This window comes from Eleginops maclovinus, chromosome 14 (genome assembly GCF_036324505.1).
Source record: "Eleginops maclovinus isolate JMC-PN-2008 ecotype Puerto Natales chromosome 14, JC_Emac_rtc_rv5, whole genome shotgun sequence".
In the NCBI taxonomy this organism is placed as follows: domain Eukaryota; kingdom Metazoa; phylum Chordata; class Actinopteri; order Perciformes; family Eleginopidae; genus Eleginops; species Eleginops maclovinus.
In genome coordinates, this window is record NC_086362.1 from 13,978,028 (window position 1) to 14,001,977 (window position 23,950).

At 41.0% G+C, this 23,950-nt stretch overlaps 1 protein-coding gene across 20 annotated transcripts in view; it reads right to left on the reverse strand.

Moving 5' to 3' along the window:
- camk2d1 (calcium/calmodulin-dependent protein kinase (CaM kinase) II delta 1) overlaps positions 1 to 14,054 on the reverse strand; it is an 84,492-nt gene extending 70,438 nt beyond the window's left edge. For all 20 annotated transcript variants that reach the window (XM_063901219.1, XM_063901214.1, XM_063901208.1 and 17 more), the window contains exons 1-2: positions 13,748 to 14,054; positions 10,353 to 10,447 (exon numbers count right to left, since the gene is read on the reverse strand). In XM_063901219.1, coding sequence (XP_063757289.1) covers positions 10,353 to 10,447; positions 13,748 to 13,809 — 157 coding nt within the window. In that variant the 5' untranslated portion in view covers positions 13,810 to 14,054. The remainder of the gene's footprint in view (positions 1 to 10,352; positions 10,448 to 13,747) is intronic.
- Positions 14,055 to 23,950: the final 9,896 nt, after the last annotated feature.

Consider the following 23,950-nt stretch of genomic DNA (forward strand, 5'->3'; position numbering starts at 1 on the left):
TATCAAATAAATATATTTGACTGTTAATCAGACAAACTCTAAATAAATGTATTAAAGAATGTCCCCGGTTAACAGAAGCTTTTCCTCTTTTTATTTTGAATTCATTAGATTAGATTAAACTGTATTGTCATCGCACAGGGACAACTGGAGACAAGTTAGCATCAAACCAGAAGTGGAAATTAGCAGAAAGTGCAAGTATAATATATATATAAATATAAATATACATGTGACAGATACAAACAGACTGAATTTATTTACACTATGATCATTAGGAGGAGGTATAAACATTATAAGCCTACGCTAAATGAGAACTCCATCCATAGTTGTTAAGATATTGAACACACACCAACAATTTCAAATGGTAAAAACATGATAATATACAAACTTATTTGGGCTTTCTCTTCCAAACTTTTAACGGCCATACTTATCTGAAAGCCTCTCGCAGGACTTCAGTGGATCAGACCTCTTTGTTGAGTCCTCCCTGTACAGCACAGTCAGTAGAACTTTACCTCCATTAACTCGACGCCCACACATCGATCTTTTTCCTTGGCTGACTTCACTGCTTCTCTTCACAAGGCTGGAACGCTCTGCAGTTTCACACATTTTAACCTTTCCCTTCAATCGCTCTGCTTCTTCACCCTCTGTGTGGTCTTTTAACCCATCACCCCTTAGGGATAATACTCTTAAGAAAGCCCTGCACATACAGAAACAGCATTAACCTTGGTCAATATGAAGTGTTCTTAGTTCCATAGTGCATCTCTCTCTTGTACATTCACTGCTCTCATGAGGACAGCTTGGTTCTATTAAAGCGTATAATCTAAGCACTGAGTGCGTCTCTAACACAAAAAGACAAAAGAGATGTTGACCCGTCTCTAATCCTTTTCTATGTTTCATTTTCAATTTGTGTTCACCATTTTTCAACCTGTTTCTCGTTTAAAATAACAGTCTTTTTGTGTTGTTGCCTGAATGCATTGTCAATGTTAAAAGTGGAGGGACATGAAAAACTGAAATTCACCGATGATGATATGCGTCCTCGAGCATCAACTGATGTTGGTAGACTCAAGCTGTGGCGCTACACTGAACTCCAAGGATTTAATGTGGAACCACATCTGTGTCAACAGAGTCAATGGCAGAATCAGATACTGACCTTCTCCCAGATATAAACACTTCGGAATGTCTAAAGCGTTTGGATTTCACTTTTTTTTTTACGAAAACAAATCCACACAGTTTGCCCTAATGCACCTCCTAAGCCTCTTTCTGAGCCACAAAGAGAGCTCTTGCTGTGACTGCCCTTAAAATCATCACTCCAGTGAATGATGCAATCCCACATTTCATCCACTGAGTATTTGAAAAAGAAAGAAAACATATTGATGGAGCATAGAGACGAAACAAGATTTTACCAAAAATGTCCCTGAAGGGATCAGCGCCTTCGGCATGGTCCTGGCTGCCTAAGCATTGGGAAAGCCATATGCCTTACACACCCCAAATGAAAAAAACATTCTTTTATAGGTCAAATCTTCCAGCCGGAAAACCTCACATTTAAATAATTGTGTATTATTCAATGATAAAAAGTGGAATAGCTTATGAGGCTATCCTTTTATCTGTAATCAATGATGATCCCTGTTTTTCCCATAGCAGGTGCTGCCAGTTCTGATTGTTCATAGGACAGTATTGCTATTGGAAACCAGAACAGAGCAGGGAAAGTGTTTTGGAGGGGATGGAAAGAGTTCTGGGGCCACATCTCCTACAGGTCATCGACACATTCACACTCTATCCTTATCTCTATAAAGAGTGAAGAACAATGGCCACTCTTCCTGCCCATTCACAGGAGTACAAAGAGATATCAGAATCAGAAATACTTTATTCATCCCAAACTGGGATTTCTTTTTTTTTTTTTTCTAAGATAAGAAAGGGAATGAGAATGAGGGAAAGGGATGAATGTTCAAAGCGCCACAGAGCATCAGAGGGACAGACCTTGTGCTCTCACAGTCAGTGGAGTGGTTTATTAAGGCGGAGGAGAGCACCCTTTGGAAGATGTGGTCTCTAGATTGGAGCACCCAGTCTGTCTGACGGACAAAGCAGCTCTAATTAAAGCCGGCAGCCTGTCCCTCAAGTGGCTGCCCTACTTGGCTAAATGAGGATTTAGAATAAAGCCCAGAGGGAATACTCCAGTTTATCCCTGCTTCAAACAGATGGGAAGAAGCAGCACCTGAGTGGATGACACCGATGAAAGACAAGTTGGGAGGGGCTTTAAGTTACCCCCACTATGACAAGTAAAACACAAACGCATATAGCGTCAGCAGTAGAAAAAATGTAGATAAAGCACAGTTACCTTCAACTAGGAACAAGAACCTTTAAAAATCCTCGCCACCTCCCTCCTTAACCTGCCTTAGGTATAGGTAGGTATATAACGTAGATTTGTGGTTTTCTTTATTAAAGAGGTTACATTTTAAATGGGGCAATGTGACTTCATGTAAGTGCTTCTTTTGTCCAACTAGCAAATAAAGAAAAACTTGAAATATTTAAATACCAAAACTAAACAGTAGAAATAAATCGTCATATTTGAGGTGAGAACCAGAATATTTACTATAACATTACTTATAGTTATTAAAGATGATAAGGTAACATTTGATGTCATCAGCTTATCATTTCAGTATATTCAGTGTTATATTCAACATTGATACTTGGCACATGCACTTCTACTACCTGCCTTCAAGCTGGATTTACCAAAATAAAAGAAAGATCTTTCTTTTCTTCTCAGGTGAATTCATCAAACAAAAGCTTGGCTCCAGAGAGACTAAGAGACTAATCCACATTTATCCTTCCTGTGTTATTTTCCCACAGAAGAAGAGTCAATGCAGATTATCAGTATTGAACAGTGGCTTCCTGTGGGCTTTGATTAAGTGGCTGGTAGCAGGTAAATCAGCTTAGCACAGCCAATGGGCTTTATCATCAAACAGCCAATCCCTGCCTCAGCTGCTGCCAACTGACGTTTAAAGAACAATTATATGCCAACAGATTTTAAATCAAATAAAGCTATCTTTAAAACGGCTCTGCGCTGACGTTCCAGTTGTTTTACGATCGAAAGACAGCTATATAGTGGGTAGTTGTTATTAGAGCCTCACCTGCTAGCTTACGCTTCTTCTGTTAGCTCATGGGCTGGTGTCGACACTCGTCGCTGAGCGCTGCTCTCACAACTCCAATTATTTCAGTTTGTACCTCTATTGCCGCTGACCTCTGAGAGGTATCAGCTGTATGAATTGTCAAATTAGCAGAGTAGGTAACCATAGGAACACAAATAGCTAGCTGCTTACAGCACAAAGCTCCGCTAATCACATATAATGTGAAGGCAGCGTTAGTCTAGCTGTGAACCCCGAAATGTTGAGTACCCAAAGTTTTATGATAGAGATGTACAGTAGGGTCCCCAGCACATAGAACCTGCCAGATGTTAACCTTCATATGTTGTGCAATTTGCACAATTAGCTTAACTTACATGAATTAGCATGAATTACTATTAAAGCTTATGTCAGGGGTGTCCAAACTACGGCCAAGGGGGGACAACCGTTGCTCATTTTCAATTGGCCCGCAGCAAATTCTAAGAGTATAATGGAATATGGCCAACACCTCAAACTAATGCTTGTCTTATATTGTACCTCTTAAATATATATGTAAACATATATTACCCTGTATGCATGCGTTAATAACGTCACTTCTGCTAATAAATTCAATCAATTAAAGTTGAAAGCACTTTCAAACATATCTTAGTTGACATAAAAAGCCCAGAAAATGATTTGCATAACAAGCCTGAAATACACACTTCCTGTCCCCCCTTATTATGGCACTCTGAGGCTTCTGTTTAAGGGATGAGCTGTTTGTAACAAAATGAATGACAACCTACGGAGAGCTGTGATGTACTCTGTTTTTTCCTTAAAGAATATTCAAGTATCAATAATACTGACCTGCGTCTGATTGATTTTGCTAACTTGTGACTTAGCTCTAGTGAGGGGCCCAGCCCTTCGTATGTTTTTTCTGTATGTGGTCCTTATCGATTTTGGACTCAAATGGCCTCTGTTGACAATAATTAGAAACTGGCTTGGCCGATTTGGACAATTTTGGAGTGATTTTAGTGGTGAGTGCGGTAGCTGAACCATTTCACACAATTTCAGGATAAAAAACGTCAGTTTTAAACTGAAACTGGCAGCATTTGTACTCCCGGTGGAGTGATATTATAGAATTTTGGATTGATTTTGCAGTTTTATCGGACTCAGGATCAAAACGATTGGAATGATTCCTTATCTATTTGAAAAAAATTGAATGGGATGGGAACCATTTTCATCTTTCTCTCTCTATATCCAACAATACTCAAAGAAGTCAAAGTCACCTCACCAAGAGAACAAATATGGCCACTTTCTGGTTAAAACTGCCACTTTTGACTGGTAAATGTTAGAAATGCATTCAGCATCCTCAATAACCCCCCAAAATCATTTCAAAACTGTTAAAAACCGAAGCCATTTTTATCAACTATTGTCAGCATAGGATATAATGCTAATTATTTCTGATTAAAAACGTATGCTAATTGTGCAAATTGCCCAAAATAAGAACGTCACCCTCCGGCAGTTCGTATGTGCTGGGGACCCGTACTATACATTTCTAACATAAAACTTTGGGGTCTCAACATTTCCAGGTTCACTCTGCTGCCAACTAGACTATTGTGAGTGACACATGGCTGCCATTCTACAGCATGTGTTTATCTTATCATACATATTTCATGCTGTGGATCCACCCTGACATTTATTTTTAGAAAAGAAAAGGAAAGCTAGAATGATAAGTCCTTTTCTTCCAGTGGATTGATGGGAAAATGAGGCCTTTGTCAAAGACTGGGGAGTCCTCTACACCCGCTGACAGTTGCTCTATAACATGGCAGCCTGATTTTTGCTTTTCATGCTCCCTCGCGTCACTCTAATGAGATATTTTTAGCCTGCCGCGAGCAGCTGTGCATCACTTAAAAGAAGAGGGAGTCTGGGGTGAATTAGAACAAATACACTTCCCTCACTGCTCTACGATTGAGCTTCACTTCAACTACAAATCTCAACAATGAGTTTGAATGAATTCAAATCCAGCTCAATGTAAAAAAGGTGCAGTCTGAATCAATAACAGAGGGTGAGCACAGTGAGGTTTTGTCCCTGCATAAAAAGAAACGCAACGAGATAAAACAAAACTCCATCTGTGGTTTTCCCAGGTGAAACACTCTCAGAGCAAAGAGAGAAAACAAGAGGCTTTCAGCAGTGCCTAGAGTTCAGTGAGTGTGAATGTTGGCAGCTATCCACTCCACGAAACATACAGTCAATCACAGAAGGCTGGGTTTAAAGGTTGATGATATCTGAGTTTTGGAAATGAAATCAACTTTGATTGACTGCTGATTTATCGTTACAGTTTATGGTCCGTAACAAAAAGGTATTGTCAGAAAACTGTGTTGAATCAGAAAAGGTCTGTTTGTAGCTTGTGCTCTACTTTGTCGAAGAGGATTGCTCTTCAAACAGGGTGCTGCAGGAAATGAAGAGCACCAAACAACATGAGCACTTTCAACCTGGCGGTACACCAGGATGTTTACAGTTTTGCATTTGTAGAAAATCTTGTTCTGCAACCCCATTTCACAACACATGTTACTTAATAACACATCAAGAAGAGGTGAACCATATTTCTTTAGGGCCAACGTTTGATGGAAAGACTTCTGTTTGATGGATGTTACTTCACTGTACTTCTTCCAAATTTAAAGAAAGCTGCTAAAGTTAAGAAAGAGGATGGGAGGCCAACCCGGGGAAGGGGTTTATACTGAGCTGTTTCTTATGAAGTATTCAGAGTTCTCATTGCCATAGATAGTTAAGGAGCTGGGCTAAACCACCCAACTGAAAGACCTTTAAATTTAGATGAGCTCCACAAAATGTGAAAACAGTGCTTCTTTGTTTGACCAACAGCCCACAACCCCAGTACATAACATTTAAATGATTTATCAGTAGGGAAAGCAAGAACATCTTAACTTCAAGAATCTGGAATTGAAAAAAGTTCATTTAAAGATTTGAACCAAAGTTTTAAAAAAACGGTTTTCTGTCCGGTTGCTGAAGCAACACTTTGACATTTTGATAATAAGTTCTTGAATGTTTAAGCTGTAAAAAATATGTAAAATAGAAATCTTTTTTCCTATACGATTTGAATGTGTAGAACTTGTAAACATGAACAGGAATTTTGCTATATTGCAGTATCAAAGGGGCCACACATTTAAAGAGGTCCCAACCAGCACAGTTGTGTTTTGGCTGTATAGGACTAACATTACATGAGAAAGTTAGATCTAAAGAGAATCAACCTCTGAAAGCAATGCTGAATTCCTGAGAGCCATACCGCATTTTGCATTCATCATTATTTCAGATTCAAAATTGTTGCCAGGCTTTTGTATTTTTCGTAACATGTATCAAGTCGTTTCATAAATTGGTGCTAAAAAATTCAAGAGAATGCATGAAGTGTTCGACGCACAAAGAAGCCCTCGCATGATGGGACCTCCTAATGAATTAATGATGCTGAAACATGTCAAATATCAAGCACAATAAGATTTAAATCTTTGATGGAAGCAGTTAGGGTTAGAGGACACACTTTAGGCAAGGAGCACAGATACATTAAATGGTAACAGAGACATGATGACATTCTCTAAGGGGCAGAGTCATCATCACTTGTCAACAGCGCTGCAGGGGGAGGCTCGCTGCTCCTCAGAGTCACTGGCCATATGGGTCAGCAACAGCCCTGGGGAGGAGCTGTGCATACAATGTGAATATCATTTAGGTTGTACACACGGCACGGCTTTGTGTTGTGTCTTTGTTTCCCTTAATCACACACACACACACACACACACACACACACACACACACACACACACACACACACACACACACACACACACACACACACACACACACACACACACACACACACACACACACACACACACACACACACACACACACACACACACACACACACACACACACACACACACACACACACACACACACACACACACACACACACACACCTCTGATCCATGTCTCTCAAGCCAAACCCTTGCACCGAACAGTTGTGTGTGTGTGCGTGTGTGTGCGTGTGCTCTCATCCAGCACTTCATTTACACACTCACTACATGCGTGTTTGCACATGTGTGTGAACACAGGGGAGTCTGGTAAGGGGGATTTAGGTACGCCTGACCCTGTCTCAGGATAAACCAAAGAGGGGTCGGGTCTTCACCCTGTGGCCGGGCTTACAGCTGACAGAAAAAGCTTTGGAAATATTGAGCTACATTTGGTGTGTGTTTGAGTGTGTGTACATTACTCAGGAAGAGTTACAGGGCTCACTGCGAAGCGTCACAAGAAATGGCCGATTTCAAACTGAGTAAATGGCGTTATTGTTCAGCTCATGGTGTCCGAGTGATTCAGCAGACGCTGACAGCAGCGCACGCTTGCATAATTAACCTCTCAAAGACTGTGATATACTCCGATGTCTACATTACCACACATACTATATTTAGCTTTCCATTTCTTTTGTTTCCATGGGAATGAAGGTTGACGGTGAGCGGCTGGGGCCTCGGGTATTTTCCAGAAGCAAAACGTCAGAATAGCTGGCTCCTGAACCATAGCTAGCTGCTCCACATTCTGGTGGGTTTGTCAAGAGATCATTTCCACTCGGACGAGTCCAAGCATCACTAGGTCTGTGTTTAACAGCTGCCCTAGTTTCCCCTCACACAGGCAGGCTTTCAGTTCACTACATCTGGATAATGTTTCAGCTAGGCTGCGTGGTCTGTGCTCGGCTCTGTGTGAGGGAGGGGTTTAGGATAGGTAATGCACATTAGAACACATTGGTTATACTATGTTACTTCCACTATGATTCAAATATTTTAAATGTTAGACAATAAAAAAGGAAGAAATATAAAGCCATGTTCATACCCTTTAATTCATTACTGCTTGTTTTTTGGGAGAATCTGACATGTTTTACACTCAGGATCCAATCAAATTGAAGGTTTCACCTGAACCAGTCACACCAATGCTGCTCTCAATCCAAGCAGTGTCCTATATGGCGACGGCCCACTTCCTGATTCCCATGGGGGGGAGCTGATCTTGCAATGTGCTTTTCCTATCAAATATTCCGACAGCATACTTTCAGTGACGGCTCAAATACTTCTCACAGGATACAACAAAAGGTCAAATATAAATATTTCAAACACACATGTGACACCAGGAAGAGCAACGCATATGATTCCTGTCTGTTAAAGCAGATTTACTTGAACCGAAGACGCCTACAAAACAGATCCGGATAAGATTGTTTTAAAGCAGAGATTGTCAAGATTTTGTACTTTAAAACAGTTCAACCGTAGTACAGTCATGCCGTTCTATCTTGGAATTCCACTACACCAGAAAAAATACTGCCGTGGTGTTCAGCCAGAGTTGGCCTCTCCAAATAGCTGGAGCTTCCTGTTTAGGATTTCTCATCAAACAGCAGCAGCGTTGGCAACCAGCCTGGGGTTTCCCCTCCATGAACGTAACCTCCACTCAGCCTGCGCCTGGAGGCTGAATGTGCTTTTACTGCTGCCTTCACTCTGTCTCTGCTGGATCCACGTCATGTAACCCCTTAAAACAGCTCATGAATGCTCGCATTATGATTTCACTCAACAATGTTATTTAACACAATTAACCAACTTGTTTGCCTGGATTTTGATTTTCTGTATCCACGATGACAGGAGTGTTACATACAAACAAAATACTATAATTTATATCAAATGTACAAATCTAAGTAAGGATGTGCAATTTATATAACCATGAGAAATGTAGGTTACAATGTGCCAACTGTCAGTCTATTTTTCTTGTTTTATCAGACTGGAGAGGCTGCTGTATATAAGCTAGTGTAATGCCGCTACACTAGGGCTGCCCTGGACTAAAGATTGTTGTAGTCGACTAATAGTCGTCAATTTAGGCGATTAGTCGACTAATCGTCTCACGTATCTGATATATTATGGTTTATCAAAAAAAAGTAATAAACAAATGTTTATTACTTCTCCCAAAATGGTTTCAGTTCAAAAGCTGATAAAGAATGTTATTATAACAGCATGGTATGTTGTGCTTCACATGAAATATAAAATAAAACTGTAATAATTAACCGTTGATATATAAATTAAACTGTATGTAGAAAGCCATGAGAGTCACAGCGGTCCGCCCGGCAGCGGTACAAACAGCAGAAGCTCCGGTAAGGATTTTAAATGTGTGTGTGAACAGGCAGCGAGCACACACACTGAGCATCGAGTTCTAGTTTCTATAATTCATATCTGAATATAACAACCCAATTAATACTACACTGGATACAGCGACAAACTCATCGGCAAAAATCCCTCCGCACATTACGCCCTCATCATGAATTATTATTAAAAGCTAATATTTATTCTTAATTAACCTGCAGGTGATTTCCTGGATATGCCTGTCCACAAAGCTGGCTGCTATCTCTCCTGGATGGGTGAGCTACTGAGCAGCTGGCGATACGTTAACCCTTCAACCCGTTAAAGGATCAGTCATCATTGTAGCTGGGCAGCTTGATAATGAGGGGGCGGGGGGGGGGGGGCTTCTTCATTCAAGTTCCCACCAGAACATTTTTACTTTTCATCATTTGTATTTTCTGTTTATTTAAGACTACATCCTCCCCCTCTATGATGCTCCCCCATTTTGCTCTTCTGCACGCAGCTGTTGCTGCTGTGAGGAAACTCCCTGCCTCCCCCAAGAGACGCTAAATCTCCTTTAGTTCGTGACTTTGTGTTGTTGGCCATTAGGATCATTCAGCCACGCAGCGCCCTGACAGTGTCTGAGACCACACTGCAGATAATGATGGAGAGAATAAAGAAAGACTCCATGCCTTCACTTCAGCTCTATTCAAATAAAAAAAGGTAACCAGGAAAAGAGAACAAGGGAAAGGAGTTGTTCTGTGAGTCATATGCAGCTAATCAGAAATCAGACGGTTGTTATCAGAGAGTGAGTCACACTCCTTCATGTGGTATCACTTTGAGGAGTGGAGTTATAAAAATGGAAAGTGATAGAAAGGGTGATAGCGTGCTGAATTCAAGCTGCATGAAAGACACGTGGTTAGCAAGGCCGCTACTATCGTAACCTGACCCCCTCCCACTACTACAGACAGAAGAGAGACAGTGATAAACATGTAGGGTCAAAACACTCACAGAGGAAGATGATTTGAGGGGCAAAATAAAAAAGGAACTGCTTCGGGCAAACATGTGTTAACATGTTGTCTGTCAGCATGAGGCTTGGTGTACTCACCCCGGGCTGACAACTTCTTAGTATTGATTATTTTGGCAGCGTATTCCTGGCCTGTGGAAATCTTCATGCACCGTCTCACCACAGAGAACGCCCCCCTAAGGAAGAGTCAGAGATCTGTCACAAAACAGCAGGAGATTCCTCCACATGCACACTTCTGGGCAACGGAAAGACCTTGAATTGTGAATTTCTGGATTAGAAGTTCCATTTTAGACATTATCGGCACTACTGAAAGAATCTTTCGGTTTAAATGTGTCATCCTCACCGTGTTAATTTGGATTTTGTTCTTCCTCTTTACATTTTATGATACTACTTAATATATACTTTAATTTGTATTTCTGTAAATGTACAATATAATTCTGTAGCTATCTCAGAATCAGCGCCAGAGCAGATCTACTGGAGGGGCATTGGGTCATTGGCGGATGCCTCCCCCCCCCTTAGAGCCGGCACTGAGTTAACTCAATGAACAAAACTAATCTTGTTTATTGTCTGTACTGTCTGTAAGCGCCACAAACATTACAAATCAATCATTTAAGTGTATGAACCAGTGTTTTGGATCTGGAACTTGAAAAATGAAAGTTCAGATTTAGAATACACAGCTTTTATTTCAGAGTGTTCGATACATATTTAATCCAAATGCAGGTACGTGAAGGGTTAGATATCAGCAGGTAATCAATGTAGGACTTAGACCAAGATCGAGCCCAGCACAGGTGTTTTCATATATTCTTATTCTGTGTGACTGGTGAAGCCGCACACAGTCTAGTATTCGACATACTTATCTCATCTTCTCCTTCTTCCACAAATGTTGTCATGCTACTCATCGGGCAGCTTGACACAAAACACACATAAAAAAAACGTGCGGAAGACCGGGATCGGTGTGCTATGTCTTTTATAAGAGATTCACCGAGCCGTTTTCACGCAAATCACAGAAAACTGCGATCAGTTTCACCATAGGAATGAATGGGAAATCCATTTGAACAGAGCTGAAAAAACACCCCACTTTGACCCCAGATTCCGCATACTTTAACGAAGAACAAAAATGACACGTTTAAACGCTTCTCGAGGCCATGGACTTTATTAAACTAATTGGATATTTGTTGATAGTAGTCGCAGCTTACGTTTTGTGAAAGTGCCACACTGTTTCACATTTTATAATGGGTGTGTGTGGGAGAGCACTTTAAGACTTAGAGGGGGGACATCATGCTCTGATCTCTGAACACACCTGTCAGTCTCTAACTAAATCGAGTGGTGGTCTAAAGATGTTCAGAAACCACGCAGGAAGGTGGTACAAGAATCCAAAAATGTAATAGATAAACAGTTAAAATAGTCAGCTAAAAGTGAGATCAAATAATGGTTCTAACATGCCATAGCAACACGCGCACCACGGCTTCAGTCACACAGTCAACATTTCTCTGAATTTTCTAATCGCCTATTTTATGCCATTTGGACGTTATTTGACATTGGAGAACACCGCAGAGACTAATCTGTCATCATCTAACTTTGAGTTGCCTGTATGTAGGCGTGAACGTGATCATGAATCTGTCTCGATGTGTCAGCCGGAGTCTGACCCAGCCCAATAACCCTTAAAGGAAAGTCATTAGAGCTAATGGAGGATTTGAATGACTCATTCTCAAAATTAAACTGATGGGAGCAGTTTAAATTAGGACACTGAGGACAAGTTCTCAAAGACCAATTTTGAAATTGTTCCAAGAACAAACTCAAAAGTTGAAGAACACATTTGAATTGTGTAATTTTTTCTTTTTAATGTTTTTCTTTTTAATATTTTTAACACATGCTTCTTGGGTAATAATAAGCTGTCTTTGGCTCCTTTCTTGCTGTAACAAATGCAGATTTCCCCTCTGGGACGAATAAAGGAATTCTGATTCTGAATTCAATTAGAAGGACTGCATTATGGCAGTGAGGTACACAAATAATCATACTACCCAGCCAAAGATAATCGGCCCAACTTATTTTGCTACTGTGACGCTGCTCGCCTCATAGGAATGTATTCTTCATAATTGAAGAAAGGTGCAGTGTTGTATCGGACAGTGAGGTTATAGGTTTGAGAAGTCAACATAAACTTTGATTTGCTTTTCGAAGTGAGTGTGAAGTGGAACGCCTGCTGGACCGGTGCGTAGGAGCAGAGCATGGGTTGGCAACACAGAACCAAAAGACAATGTGTGCACAGCCTCTTGTTCGCTAAGAATACCAACACCTGTACCTAAAGACTGACCCTCCAGCTCCCCTCGCACCACGACCTCAGCTTCATGGCTGAAGTGCTCATCTTTCCCATGAGCAGCCGGACCACCAGAATCTTAAATGCTTAACGTATATTCAACAAATCCTCAGAAAGCCTACATTATTCCCATGTTTCATTTGTAACCGAAACTTCCTTATCCATCCAAACATTCCTGAAGACGGAGCAGATCAATAATTGCCTGTCATAATATGTAGTCAATGTAATAAATGATTGATAGGTCGGCTCAGAGTACACCTGTGATTTACATTTTACAATGTAGTTTAGTATCGGATGATCTTTGCTCCTAACTTTAAAAAATACACTACATGATTTAACATAAAATAAGTCAAAAAGCAGAGTTACACTTCCCAAAGCTCACTAATGACATAATGCAAACGTGGATATGTGCAGCTTTAGCCTTGTTTTTACATTTGGTAAAATAATCTTTAAAACTGAACTGCTTCAGGCTGGATCTGTTGTAAGGCACCAGAGGCTGCAGTATTTTCACCCAGTTTGCAAAAGGGCGGAAACACACATAGCCCAAATGATTGAGAAATACATTCAGATTCTTAAAAACCTGAATCATAGTCTCTGATAAGGCAGGCTTCTTTTACCTACAGCGGACTGACAAGGGATCTGTTCCAGCTGACCTCCGCTGATAGTCACACCAGCACATTTCTTGTGTTACCTTGTCTAGCAGAGGAAAACGCTTGTTGAAACATTATATTAAACGACCATTATATTCGGTATGCCTTCCAAGGCACTCATCCTTGTTTCTATTTTGTGTTCAACTTTCTCAATCGCAGCGTCAGACAATCCCATGCATTCTTTCTCCGACACACTGATGGGCGTCACCCTGCACTCACACTGATTCACAAAGTTTACAGAAACATGCACACATGTGAAGTATTAAACACAATACTCCGGGGTTTATCTGGAGACTTTTTATCACGCCTGTGCGCGTTATAACTTGATCTAAACTAAGTCTAAAGAAACTGGAATTGTATTTGGAGTGACGTGCTGCACACGCGCGCACAGGGCGCATATCAAGGTGCAAACAGGTAGGCGGCGAGGTGTCTGAGGTTTTGGTTAATATAACACAAATAGTGAAAGCATAGGGCTAAATAGCAAATGCATTTGTAAAATAAAGAGAACTTACTTCCCCAGCTCCTCGTAGAGCTGGTACTCGTCGGTGAACCTGGTGCAGGTGGTTGAAGCCATGTTCAGGTGAGCAGAGACACACTGGGGAACTGAAAGCTCAGTCGCTTAAATAGACTACACTCCACCAACCCTGTCCCCTCCGGGTCCCAAAGTAACAGTTGTCGCTTTTCGGTGTAGAAACGAAGCAGCCGCAGGAAGTGTTCAGGGGTAAGTAAAGGCTTGTGAAGGCGGCACCGCTCGGCTCCTGCTGCAGACCCGCTTCTCTGGAGTTGACAGGGACGTCTCAACCTGCTGTTGTGTTTGTCTTCACACTGACACTGGAGGATTGGTCCCTAGTGAAGAGAGAGCTTCTTAAAAATACCTCGTTTCCGGTCTGTTGTAATTTCAGAATAAAACACGTTGAACAAACCATATATACATTAAATTAGCTTCATCTTGTAAAAACGTATCATACTTTTAACTAAATGCAGTCCATTAAAATGTTGACATTTTGTCAACCTTGTGGCGAGATGTTACGGCAAAGAGAAGTGAACTTTAATATTTACTTTAAATTGGAGGTAAATGACTTGACATCCGGCTTTTCTCTGCATACAGTATTTAGCCTAATGAAAGTGGATTTCGTCTCAACGCTTCCTTGTTCAAAATGCAACACAAGGGCGACATCTAGCGGTAGCTGGTTGACATACCAGCTGGTTTGACAGCACCCAATGATCCTGTAAAAGACATGAAAGCCTGAAAGTCAGTCAGCTATTTTTACTTTTGATGATTTGATCGAAATTACACAGCTACACGTATGTTATCGACAATACAGCTTTATTATTTTCCCGGATGAATGATCATAAAAAATGTCAGACAGAACCAAAGAAAAACCATAGGAAATTGGGGGAATAAGGTTCACATCAAGTGAAAAAACAAAAATAAATATAAAACAGTATAGTATAATATAAATACATACAATATGTGGCATAAAACTGGACTCTTCTTTACAGCTGGTTCATTAATTTTCACTGATATCCCATATCATTAATCGTCCTTTGTTTCATTTAACTAGGATGTAGATCTTAAAAGTTCCTTGGGACACACCAGCCATAATCATTTAGGTCAGACATTTAAAAAATATTTTTGGGGGGACACACAAAATAGTGCCCTAATTGACCAAAAAAACCTTTCCAAAGTACTTTTTCACCCTCAAAAAAATCCTAATTGTTCCCATTACTGAGGCAGTTGTCCTAAGAGCCTTTCAGCTTCACATGCACACTCTGTTAACTGGATCCTTATTCCCCTTTTAGCCTCTAAGCCGATCTAATCCACCAATGAGGAAGCGCTGATCTCCTCTCATGCAGCTGTAGTAGTGCAGTTCACTGCTCATTGAAGCACAATGACTGGATGGCTTCGTTTTAATAGATAACAATCAATCTGTCTACTGTACATCTGTCTACATCATCACCATGACGATGCACTATTAATAGGATGAGTAGCAGTCCGTTCAAAGCTGGATCTGCTGCCCTCCGCTGTCTGGTTGGAAGACATTGTCACACACATCCATATATTTGACTTTTACTTTTAACAGAGTATCCCTACACTCTGGTACTTCTACTTTTACTCAAGTACAACATCTGAGTACTTCTCCCACCTCTGTGAAAGCCTGTCTCAACAGGCACAAAAATTCCTGTCCCTTATTTTCCACGATATGTTAAAAAGTAAGTTCTCTATCAATACATTCACTTTTTACTCCACTACATTTATTTAAAACCACTAGTTATTTACTTAACATATTCACATTATAAGCTAATACAAAACATCCATCTGGTAACACATATAAACTATGATGTGTTACCAGATGAATGCTCATTCTCCGCCAAGAACACCGCCTGCTGCTGCTTCTCCACCTAGAACACCACCTGCTGCTCATTCTCTGCCTAGTACACTGCCTGCTGCTCATTCTCCGCCAAGAACACCGCCTGCTGCTCATTCTCTGCCTAGTACACTGCCTGCTGCTCATTCTCCGCCAAGAACACCGCCTGCTGCTCATTCTCCGCCTAGAACACAGCCTGCTGCTGCTTCTCCGCCTAGAACACCGCCTGCTGCTCATTCTCCACCTAGAACACACCCTGCTGCTGCTTCTCCGCCTAGAACACAGCCTGCTGTTGCTTCTCCGCCTAAAACACCGCCTGCTGCTCATTCTCCGCCTAGAACCCCGCCTGCTGCTGCTTCTCCGCCTAGAACACAGCCTGCTGTTGCTTCTCCGCCTAGAACACAGCCTGCTGCTGCTTCTCCGCCTAGAACACCGCCTGCTGCTACTTCTCCGCCTAGAACACTGCCTGCTGCTGCTGCTCTGCCTAGAACACTGCCTGCTGCTGCTTCTCCGCCTAGAACACTGCCTGCTGCTGCTTCTCTGCCTAGAACACCGCCTGCTGCTGCTTCTCCGCCTAGAACACAGCCTGCTGCTGCTTCTCTGCCTAGAACACCGCCTGCTGCTGCTTCTCTGCCTAGAACACCGCCTGCTGCTGCTTCTCCGCCTAGAACACTGCCTGCTGCTGCTTCTCTGCCTAGAACACCGCCTGCTGCTGCTTCTCCGCCTAGAACACAGCCTGCTGCTGCTTCTCTGCCTAGAACACAGCCTGCTGCTGCTTCTCCACCTAGAACACCGCCTGCTGCTGCTTCTCTGCCTAGAACATCGCCTGCTGCTGCTTCTCCGCCTAGAACACCGCCTACTGCTGCTTCTCTGCCTAGATCACAGCCTGCTGCTGCTTCTTTGCCTAAAACACCGCCTGCTGCTGCTTCTCTGCCTAGAACACCGCCTGCTGCTGCTTCTCCGCCTAGAACACCGCCTGCTGCTGCTTCTTTGCCTAAAACACCGCCTGCTGCTGCTTCTCCGCCTAGAACACCGCCTGCTGCTGCTTCTCTGCCTGTAGTCAAACTTGGATTGAAAAGAGTTTCCTTTCAGGAATCCTCATTGTGATTGATGAGGAAATTCAGATAGGGTATGCTCTCCTGGATGACGAAAACCCTCTTGATGATACTCTACCTCTTGATGATACTCTACCCCTTGTTGATACTCTACCCCTTGATGATACTCTACCTCTTGATGATACTCTACCTCTTGATGATACTCTACCTCTTGTTTAAACTCTACCTCTTGATGATACTCTACCTCTTGTTGATACTCTACCCCTTGTTGATACTCTACCTCTTGATGATACTCTACCTCTTGATGATACTCTACCTCTTGTTGATATTCTACCTCTTGATGATACTCTACCTCTTGTTGAAACTCTACCTCTTGATGATACTCTACCTCTTGATGATACTCTACCTCTTGATGATACTCTACCTCTTGTTGATACTCTACCTCTTGTTGATACTCTACCTCTTGTTGATACCCTACCTCTTGATGATACTCTACCTCTTGTTGATACTCTACTAGGCTTAGTTCATGTGGACAGTGTGGAACCACGCAAGATCACAAAGCTAAGGCTTCACAGGGGAAACGTTTTTGAAGAATGAAATGCTGCCTGTGAGGATGGTCGTGTATCTGTAGATACCCCTTTCTTGGAGGTTGAGATGGTCCTACCCAATGGTACCACAGAGAAAGGAGAAGACATTGGCGGAATTTTGCATGATGCATTAAGTGAGTACTGGGAGACCTTTGCTATGAAATGCACTGGTGGAAACACACTGAGAATACCGATGACAAAACATGACATGAAGGACGAGTGGGAAAGCACAGCTAAAGTATTGGTCTTAGGCTACAACATGGTCAATTACTTTCTTCCCTCTTCCCTACTGTCTTGGACTGGAAATCATGGATGATGAGCTGTTTGGAACTTGAATGGAATGGTTAGATTTCATACAGGCCCATGATGTAAAACGTCTTGTCACCAAAGACAATGTAAGGAAAACATTGCTTGAAGTGGCACATAAAGCAATGGTGCAGGATCCAGCATACATAGCAGATTGTTGGGAGCCAGTGTTGAACCGGCTGCAGCTGCCACCAGGGGGGTTGGATGAGGTGATGACCAGCCTCGCTCCTACCGGCAGGAAGGTTGTAGCCAAGCTACATCATGAGAGCCTAAGCAAAAGAGAACAGGAGATCCTGGATTTCCTGAAGAGGTTCATCAGGAAGTGTAGTGACGTGCGGCTCAGAAAGTTCCTTAGATTTTGTACTAGTAATTATTATTCAAGATTATTTTAATTGCAGTTGTGATGGTATTTTTTACCCATATTATTGTATTTTTGTAAATGAAGTCATTAAGAAAGACCTCCTTAAAACCAAAAGTAACTTACCAAAGCATATTGGTAGTAGACATTATTGTGATGCCAGAGACGTATATTATTCTTAAGTAATAGCTATAGCTCAAATAATTGACTAATGGGGGGCAACCATACTATATATTCTGGGTTTTCATTAATATTTGGAGACCTCCTGGTTTCCAAGGAAATCCACCTCAGATTCGCTGAGCCTAAGAGTGCCTTTACACGAAACCCTCAGTCCCTCACATGCAGGTGCGTGTTGGAAGTCCCTAACAACTATGAGTCATACCTTGAGCTGGCAGAGGAATTCAGCACCGTCCTTGATGCCAACATGGGGGTGATGGACATCATTTAGTGGTAAGTGTCAGGTGCGTTTCAATTTAAATGTTTGCATCTGTACATCTAAATCTGTGTGGGGTTCATATCCATGTTGTTTTTCAGTCCTACCTAGGACAGAGCAGGATTTGGCGCTTGACTGCCTGGAGGCCCCTGAGGGATAGCATCGTGTCAGTATTACCTGTAATACCTATTTTCTTTTCATTTGGCTAATTAATCTATTTAGGTTCATCTAAGAATGTTCATCTAAGATTGTCAAGACCATGTCAATGCCAAGTTGGTTGTATTTTAAGATTAATGATTAAAGGAAAGGTTCTCTATTTAGGACATTAGGGGCTATTTGCAGTCTGTATTCCATAAACCAGAAATATAGAGCGTCATTTCAATGATTGCTTCACTTTTCACCTTAAACTCTCGTTCTCAAAGACAGGATACTCACCGGGTGGTCACAGGTGTCTGTTAGATGTGCAGACAAAACATCTTGGCAAATTATGCTTCCCATCAGGTTTTATGCATCATTTAACATGGAACTATAGCTAATATCACTAAGCCCGCCAGCAAAGGATCTCACGCTAGCTCAATACTGAAGCAATCATTTAAATGACGATCTCTATGTTTCTGGTTTATGGAATACAGACTGCAAATAGCCCCCAAAGTCATAAATAGCAAACCTATGCTTTAATCTATTTACATTTTTGTGTTTGTAAAAAATATTTACTGTACATCTAAGAATGTATGTCTAGAGTGTGTGTTGGTTATATTTTAAGATTGGTAATTTTAAGGTGTTTAACTACTATTTGAGTAAAACCAACTGTTACAACCACCAGTTAGCCTAAGTCTGAGGTTTGATAGCTCTAGTGTTGACTGTTGTTCCTTGCTCTTGTACTTTTGTGCCTCTTATGGCATTGCGCTTAAACACTTTCCTGAACAGGGACTTTATATAAATATATATATTGTATTTATTATTATATATATTTTGTATATTTTGTTTTTAGATACTTTTATTTATCCTAAATCTTGAAAAGTCATGTTAAGTCAAGTACTTTTGCAATTAACTTTTAGACTGTTTAATCAGAATCCTTTTATGTGCCATTGTAGGCGATGGCCTACTAGGAATTTGCTATGGGCAAATCAGTACAAGGCACTTAAGGTAATCAATAAACACAATAGAACAATAATACAAACAAGAGATTCTGTATCTACACTGTTGACATCAAAGTGATTCAGATACGGAAGCATATACTGCACTGCAGATACTGTACATTTCTCCTTCAGAATGCTACTACAACAGTATTATACTGTGGTAATGTGGGTGCATGGTTTTTGATCAGTGTAGCCCGCTGAGACACACTTGTTGATTTTTCTTTAAAAAGTTCACTTTAAGTTTCTTTAATTTAACTAGTAGAGAAAAGCATGAAAGACAACTCTATATGAATTCTATAAATTGAAAATGACACAATCAACATATTCACAAACAAATCAGAAATGGTAAACATGGTACAAACGGACTGGTAATACATTAAACATACAAACCAACATGCAAGTTGGCAGCCTTAGTCTTTCCTTCGCTACCTCTATCTCTCATTGTTTAGAAGTGTAGTCAAATCTTCTGTAGAAATGTAGGAAATGTAGAGGTCAATTGCCGTGAATGCATCCACAGGAACATGGAGATTGTTTTGTGCCGTTATGTAGGTGCACAGAGTGAATACATCCTCATCACAAGCTATGTCACGGCGGTGGATACCGTCAGCGTCACAGCTGGTACGATCTTCCTCCAACACCTGACACAAATAGTTGCCTGTGCCAGATAGTTCAGGTATGTTTTACATGACATCAGGCCGACCATGGGGACCATGTTCATTCCTTGATGGGCGGATCAGGTTGCTGTTCCAGGTCTCCTTAGTTGAATCCAATTCATCCTGCGGAGGTGAAAAGAGTAGAAATGACCAAATCACAGTTATTGTTGTATTTAGGTCTGAAAACCAGTTAACAAACAAATGTTTTTTGTTAATTTAGATAATCATATGCCTGTGGTGGAGTAGGCTCGGCATGTCTATGTCACATGTCACACCATCTATTGTTGAAACCACTTGCCTGTATCAAACCGAGGAAGCAGAATAAGATAAGGTTCTTGTCCAAGAAGTCCCCATCAAATTCACCTTCATCTTTAAGCCTGTGTCGATGTTCGGGCCAAAACTCCACACACTCTTTACGTAGAAAGCCCCACCAGCTGTCTATTCTTTGCTTGCTTGTGCTTTTGCCATAAATAAAGCTTCTGTCACCCCCATGAGCGTCATCATCATTGCGACGTAGTTACCGTTGCATATCCCATATAGTGCTGTTTTCCGTCCCGATATCTGTCCTCAGGATACGGGCGTATCCATCTAGCTCCACTACTGTCTCAAGGAAATAACCTCCTATAACTTTGGGGTCACTGCTGGTACAGTATGCATTCAACCATAGTTTTCTTCTTGAGAACCCGTCAATAGCTCCATTGAGGCCTTTACCGAATGGCTTTTAAATGTCATATGAATCAACATGCCATACAAAATTGGGCCCTTTTGAAAAGTATGCTCATCTATTCAATCTTCTACTTTTTTCGGATTTCTGTGCCCTCTGGGTCAAGTGTGGATAGAATTAGGTGAACTTCTTCTTTATGTATATGTAATCCCCTATCTTTGCATTTAGTGTACATCCACCTGTAGCCCTGCAGAGCCCCAGATCCTTGGAGCTCCTCCCTTATTAACTGAATAGCTTCTGCTAAATCATCAAAATGTTTTCGGCGAAACAGTCCATTCTTCTTCAGGATTTGTTTTAGAGTTTTCAAGCTGAGAACAATCCTTTGTTTTGCACTCAAAATATAGAGAATATTCTTGTATTTCAGGCCCAAGATAAAGGTATATTTCTATATTAACTCCAGCTTATCCATGTGAGGAGGAAAGATGACAGCTGATGAGAGGTTGGGGTGGAGGTAGTTGATTCATCGTCGTTCAAACATTGCCTGGGGAGAAACACAAACAAGGAGAAAGATTAATAACAATACAATTGGTTTAGATGTCTGTGCCTATTAAGTATGGTGGTGTTTTTATTGACATGTCCATGAACAAATGGTAACCATAACCCACTTGTGGTCAGCTGTGTGATCCCAGCAAATATAAGCAAACAAAACACACGCTTCCGGTTTTCGCCATTTAGACTACTTGTCAAAATAATAGGCAAACTAAAAACCTATTTTAAAATCTAGATTCCAAATCAAATCCCATTCCAGCTAAGTATATTATGTGCTGAAATAATAATGGTAATAGACCTTCATACACAGATGTTTTAAATAGCTGGGTCATTATCATTATAAAGTGCCTTTCAAGGTCCCAGTCAGAAACACACATTTATTTTCAATTTAATGCAAAATAATGATGTTTAGAGTTTGTATTTCAAATGTATAATCATTAAGACATACATCTATACTATATTTACCATCTTAGAGTTATTTTGTATTCATTTGTACCATTTTTTTAAGTGTGTGTAAGCGATTTTGCCATGTCCCTCACACAATAGTGGGAGCAACTATAAGTATAATAAAGTCATTAAATTAAACAAAATTAAAATGATTTTTTATGGTCTTATTATTATTGACAAGAACTTTCATAAATGGGTAATTCTAGTAGTCTTCAACAAATATTTAATATAAATATTAAGTATTTAATACATGTCCCTCAAATCAGTGTCCACCCTGTCATTATGTTGTAACTGGCCCTTTAATGCGGTAGCTGATGTCATCGGTGACATCATGACCACCATTTTGACACTCTTCAGTGATGGTTGACACACATGACCCCTTATCAGTAAGTATTTACACCTTAATTTCACAATTTTCTTCATATTGTCTTTCTTGTTGCAAGGTGTCGAGCTTAACATGTCAGGGGGGACAGGTGGATAGTTTTTTGACTATAATGACAATAATAACGTCATAAAATAACATTATTGTGACGCCCTGCCCCTCTCTCTGCCCATTGGTTGTGGGACTTCCCTGGGTGGAGATTGGGACAGGGCGTCAGGCCAATTGGCCACACCTGTGGGGGTATAGGGATCCAGAGTTTTAAGGGCTGGGTAGCCATGTGTTCAGTGGTCTCTTTGCTGCTTCTAGGCTGAGCTTTGGGCTCAGTCTTCCACTCGCCATGTGGTCTTAAGTATAATTTCTTTTGTTTAAGTATAATCATTTATGTTTACTTTAACCAGTAAAAATGAGTTACTAATAAATTAGTTTTTGTTTATTTCATGTGTGGACTCCCTTTATTTTGCCACTACCTGACCCGGTGTGTGACAAAATAGGGGCTCGTCCGATTGTTAAGTTCATTTCGTAGACAATTGTAAGTATCTTTAGTTTGGTAAGGGTCATTTGGTCAAATTCAGCCTGGTTGGTCTGAATATGGTTTGTGTGCTGGCATTTGCTTTGTGTTCCTGTTAGGAATTGTAGTTTTGCTTTAGTAAGTTGTTTGGTTTCAAAGGATTGATTGGCTTATTGGTAGCACCTGTTGAAGCCAATTCAGTGGCTGCCAGTGTTGGGAGTTCCACATGTGACTTGTCATTTGGATTTCAGTTTTAGGAGGGAGTTGGTCGGTGAAGTTTGGAAGTAGTAGAGCATTGTATCCTTACGTTTTGTTTTTTGCTTAAAGGTTAATGTTTTGGTTGTAATCAATAAAATAAAGGTTGGAACTTTGAGTTTGGTTATTGGGGACAGTCTTGTAATGTGGTATGGAACCATGAATCCCCTGTGAGGCTAAGAAGACTGGTTTCCAATAGGGGGACTGGTCTTGGGGAATTTTAGTGTGGCTGCAAAAGTGGGTAGAGCGGTTGTCTCGGGAGCACATCCACGGTGTAAGAGAGGGTCGCTGGTAACAGTTGCCTTTTTCTTCCCAGTGGGCTAAAGTGCATAAATACCCCCCATCAGTAGCGGCACGAAGACTAGGGATGGAGCTAAGGTAGTTATGGGGTCGCTAATGTCTTAGTTAGTCAGGGCTGGGGAGGTTCCATTTTGGTTTGGCTGTCCCAGACTTTGTTAGTGGTTCCAGCTGATATTGTTTTTGTTTTTTTCTTTCTCCTATTCTATTTTGTCTGTGAGTGTAGTTAGTCCAGGTATGGCATCTACAGTGGGTAAATTTGTTGACTCACCGTCAGTAGCACTACTGAATCAGTGTACTAAAGACCAGTTACTGCTAATTGCTGAGAGATATGAGATTGAGATATTGGATAAAAAGTTAAAGGAGTCTGTTAAGGGAAGTTTGATGGCAGGTTTGCTGGAACAGAGAATTATTCAACCCGTTGGGGGGACTCAGTCTTCGGCGTCTGCAGGTACTGTTTTGAGTTTTGAACAGCAAAAGGAACTTTTGTTGTTAAAGCAATCTCATGAATTACAGCTACAAGTACAACTTCAGAATATCAAACAGCAAAATGACTTGGCTTTGGAAGAGATGAAGCAAAAAACTGAGTTAGTTAGGTTAGAGCTACAGAATAAAAAGCTGAACTTAATTCAACAGGGTATATTGCCAGGTTCGGCGGATAGTGACAACCCTGTGTTTCAGTCTGGTGCACCAGTGGCATCTTTTGATATATT